This window comes from Etheostoma spectabile, chromosome 18 (genome assembly GCF_008692095.1).
Source record: "Etheostoma spectabile isolate EspeVRDwgs_2016 chromosome 18, UIUC_Espe_1.0, whole genome shotgun sequence".
NCBI classification, from domain to species: Eukaryota; Metazoa; Chordata; class Actinopteri; order Perciformes; family Percidae; genus Etheostoma; species Etheostoma spectabile.
In genome coordinates, this window is record NC_045750.1 from 2,708,482 (window position 1) to 2,711,579 (window position 3,098).

Below are 3,098 nucleotides of genomic sequence, written 5' to 3' on the forward strand. Positions count from 1 at the left end.
GGAGGCGTAGGAAACACCACCTTCAGGATCAGCCTGCACAGAGGAGACAACATAAAGGCTGCTCAGTAACATGTGGGGACGTGGCTCACAGAGACATTTAAAATCTATCAACCAGTCAGTGTAACTTTGTGGGTGCAGTGTGTGTGATCTGGTTTCTGGAGTCACTGCAGTGTTTAAGCTCAGTATCTGAAATTAACAAAGTCTATGAAGGATGTTTGGATGCTCATGACACCGTCAGAGAAAAGCTGATTGAATCAACAGACATTTGACACTCACCATGTTTTCATCCGTCTGTGTTTTCTTCCCTGAAGAGGAAAAAAAGAGTCAACTTCAGCTTCCACAACAAAAGAATTATGAAAGTTTCCTATGTGAATGTTGCACTTCGTCTCCACCCACAAAACAAGCATAAAGGTTGATTGTAAAAGCAATTATTAACATCCCATGTTCACATTTCTCCTTAGACGGCGACATCTGGTGGCTGTAGTAATTATTGCAACTAAGGGAAAGTAAAAGTAAAATATTCCACATAAGGATGCAGGATGAGGCCAGATGGCCGTCATTAGAAACTGTTTGGAAAAGGGCGGGCTCAGGGCAAAAAACACCTGGCAGGTGATTGGATGAACCATCAAATTCGTATCGGAATTGGCCTTAAAAATCCTTCACCGGTTGGGCTCTAGTCCGTAGCTACCAGTAGTTTCTCAATGGACACTAAATGGTTCGGTCCACTGCTGTTTCCATGATTGGACAGATAGTCTAGCTAGCTTTCTGGGTTTACCCTGCAAAGATCTCCACCGGAGGTTAGAACGCCAACATAAAGAAAGAGGAAGGAGACGGACATCCGGCCTAAATGAGGGAGAACCGGCTGATTTTCCAGCCGCACCGAAGCAATCCCGAAACTGGAGCGTCATGTATATAGACTGATGAAGCCTGATGAGCTGGATTTATTGGGTGATATGTGGTGCCGCGATCATCGCAGGATCTCACGAAATCCCGAGAGCCCAGCTGCCGTGCAAAGGAAGGGGGGGGGGGGACATTCCCTCAGGAGACGGGGTTTGTGTCCCCCTGTTGTGTGAAACTAAAAGTGAAATGTCACTTTTTGAACGTAACAGACTTTTACGGACCGTGATGTCACGTTATAATTTTTCGTGTCTCATTTTTTATTTACCCAAAGTAATTTTGCTGCGTCAACTTAACAAGCTTAATTTCACGAACAACTTTAACTATGTGTTTAACACTGCGTCACGTGATTACAATTTGTAACATGTTTAAAGCAACCACCGTGCTGCGGTAGACAGAACGGTCACATATGTCGTTTTGGGAGTCACTGCCAGTCAACCTATTGTGTGGTTCAGGTATGAGGATGTGTTGCAGTGTTCTCACCTTCAGCTCTCTTACATCTGAGGACAACCACAGTGAGGATTATGAGAGCTGCAACCGCCACAGGTACAAAGATCAGCCAATACATCCAACCTGAAAAGACAAGGAAAACATTAAAAACTTTTTGTGGACAGGAAGACAGAGATTCTAGAGGAAGAGGGACAACAGCTATGAGTTACTACCTTGTTCGTTGTTTGAAGAATCTCTGATTCCTGTCGTGGTTGTTACTGATTCTCTGCTTTTTCCAGAAGTTCTTGTTTTCTCAGTTTTTTCTGACAAATGAAATAACACTGTTTGGTAATAACATACCTTAATATCTACCATCTTCTGTAAGTAAAGGAGGAATAGTGACTTCTAATAAACATGTTTTGGGGGTTTTTAGTCATTTTATACCGATTAAGTTTAGTTCTTACCTTCTGATGTGCTCATTGTCCCTGATGTTGGTAATAGTGGAGTCGTCGTCGTCGTCGCATCGGCAGTTTAATTATTGCAATAACAAAATGCAACAAACTGTACATTTAGAAATAAGTTTAACCATCTTGACATCATGACACAATGATGAAATATTAAATCCTCACATCTACACTAATATTTAGTGTAATTATCCACAGAGTGATTTTAAACATCTCATCATATTCTCACCTGGTTTCTCTCTTGGGGAACGAGGAGGGATGAAGGGAAACAGCTGCACTTCTTTAGTGTAAATATCTCTCACTTCACACTTCAATAAGTCAGACCCTGGTTTGTAAATTAAACCAGGATCCTCAGAACTAACATGATCCCAAGGACTAACAGGATCTTCAGAACTAACATGATCCACAGGACTAACATGGTCCAGCCATTTCACAGCTGCGTAGCAGACACTCTTTGACGTCTTAATGTGTGGGTGATGTTTAACCATGTCTGTACCCTCATACAGCCACTTCACTTTGTGTTTACAACGATCATATGTCGACACAGTGCAGAGGAACTTCATCTCATCATCTTTCTTCTCTTCAGTCACTGGTGAAGACGGAGATATTGAAAGACAACAAGAGTAAAAATTAACTTCATCTCTGTAATCATGAATATTGTAATATGTCAGTATATTGTTTTTGTTAGAAAACATGATGTAAATACTCACTGGTAACAACAAAGAGAGCAACCTGAGAGTCTGGACCTTGTTGTTGTCCTGTTTTGTTGTACTGACGACAGAAGTAACGACCAGCATCCTCCTCTGAGACCTTCTTTATAACCAGAGAACAGTTCTCTGTAACACTCAGTCTGTCTGATTTAGCTTTGGCTTCTTCACCAATCTGACCAAGTCTAACCAGCTCAACTGTGCCGTTTAATTTACTGAAGTTCCATGTCGTACCGTCACACTTATTCTGATCATCTCTCACATTTTCACATGACAACGTGACTTCACCTCCATCTCTGACAGTGGAGGAGAGCAGAAACTGTCTGTTTGCTGCTGCTGAGAAGATGAGAGAGAAATAAGAGTTCACTAAACTCACCATGTTAATGACAAACATCAGATCTGTATCAGCTGGATAACATTTAGGAAGTAAAGTATCTTAAATAAGAATGATGAAGTTAATTGTTGCCATGTGCCATATATATATATCTATAGATATATAGATATATATATATGATATAAGTCTTCTGACCTGTAAAGTGAAGCAGCGGTATCAGAAATAAAGACATTTTGATCCATTTGAACTCTTCCATCGTGCTTCTCT

The 3,098-nt window shown here is 41.0% G+C and overlaps 1 protein-coding gene across 2 annotated transcripts in view; it reads right to left on the reverse strand.

Moving 5' to 3' along the window:
- The window catches only part of LOC116706115 (uncharacterized), a gene marked incomplete at its 5' end in the record, with an annotated part of 25,882 nt that overhangs the window by 22,583 nt on the left and 201 nt on the right, over positions 1–3,098 (reverse strand). The window contains 7 exon segments of one of the 2 annotated variants that reach the window (XM_032542761.1): positions 277–305; positions 1,381–1,470; positions 1,560–1,649; positions 1,791–1,856; positions 2,020–2,379; positions 2,501–2,830; positions 3,027–3,098. The exon segment at positions 3,027–3,098 is cut by the window's right edge and continues 201 nt beyond it. In XM_032542761.1, coding sequence (XP_032398652.1) covers positions 277–305; positions 1,381–1,470; positions 1,560–1,649; positions 1,791–1,856; positions 2,020–2,379; positions 2,501–2,830; positions 3,027–3,087 — 1,026 coding nt within the window. 2 annotated transcript variants of the gene reach the window in all.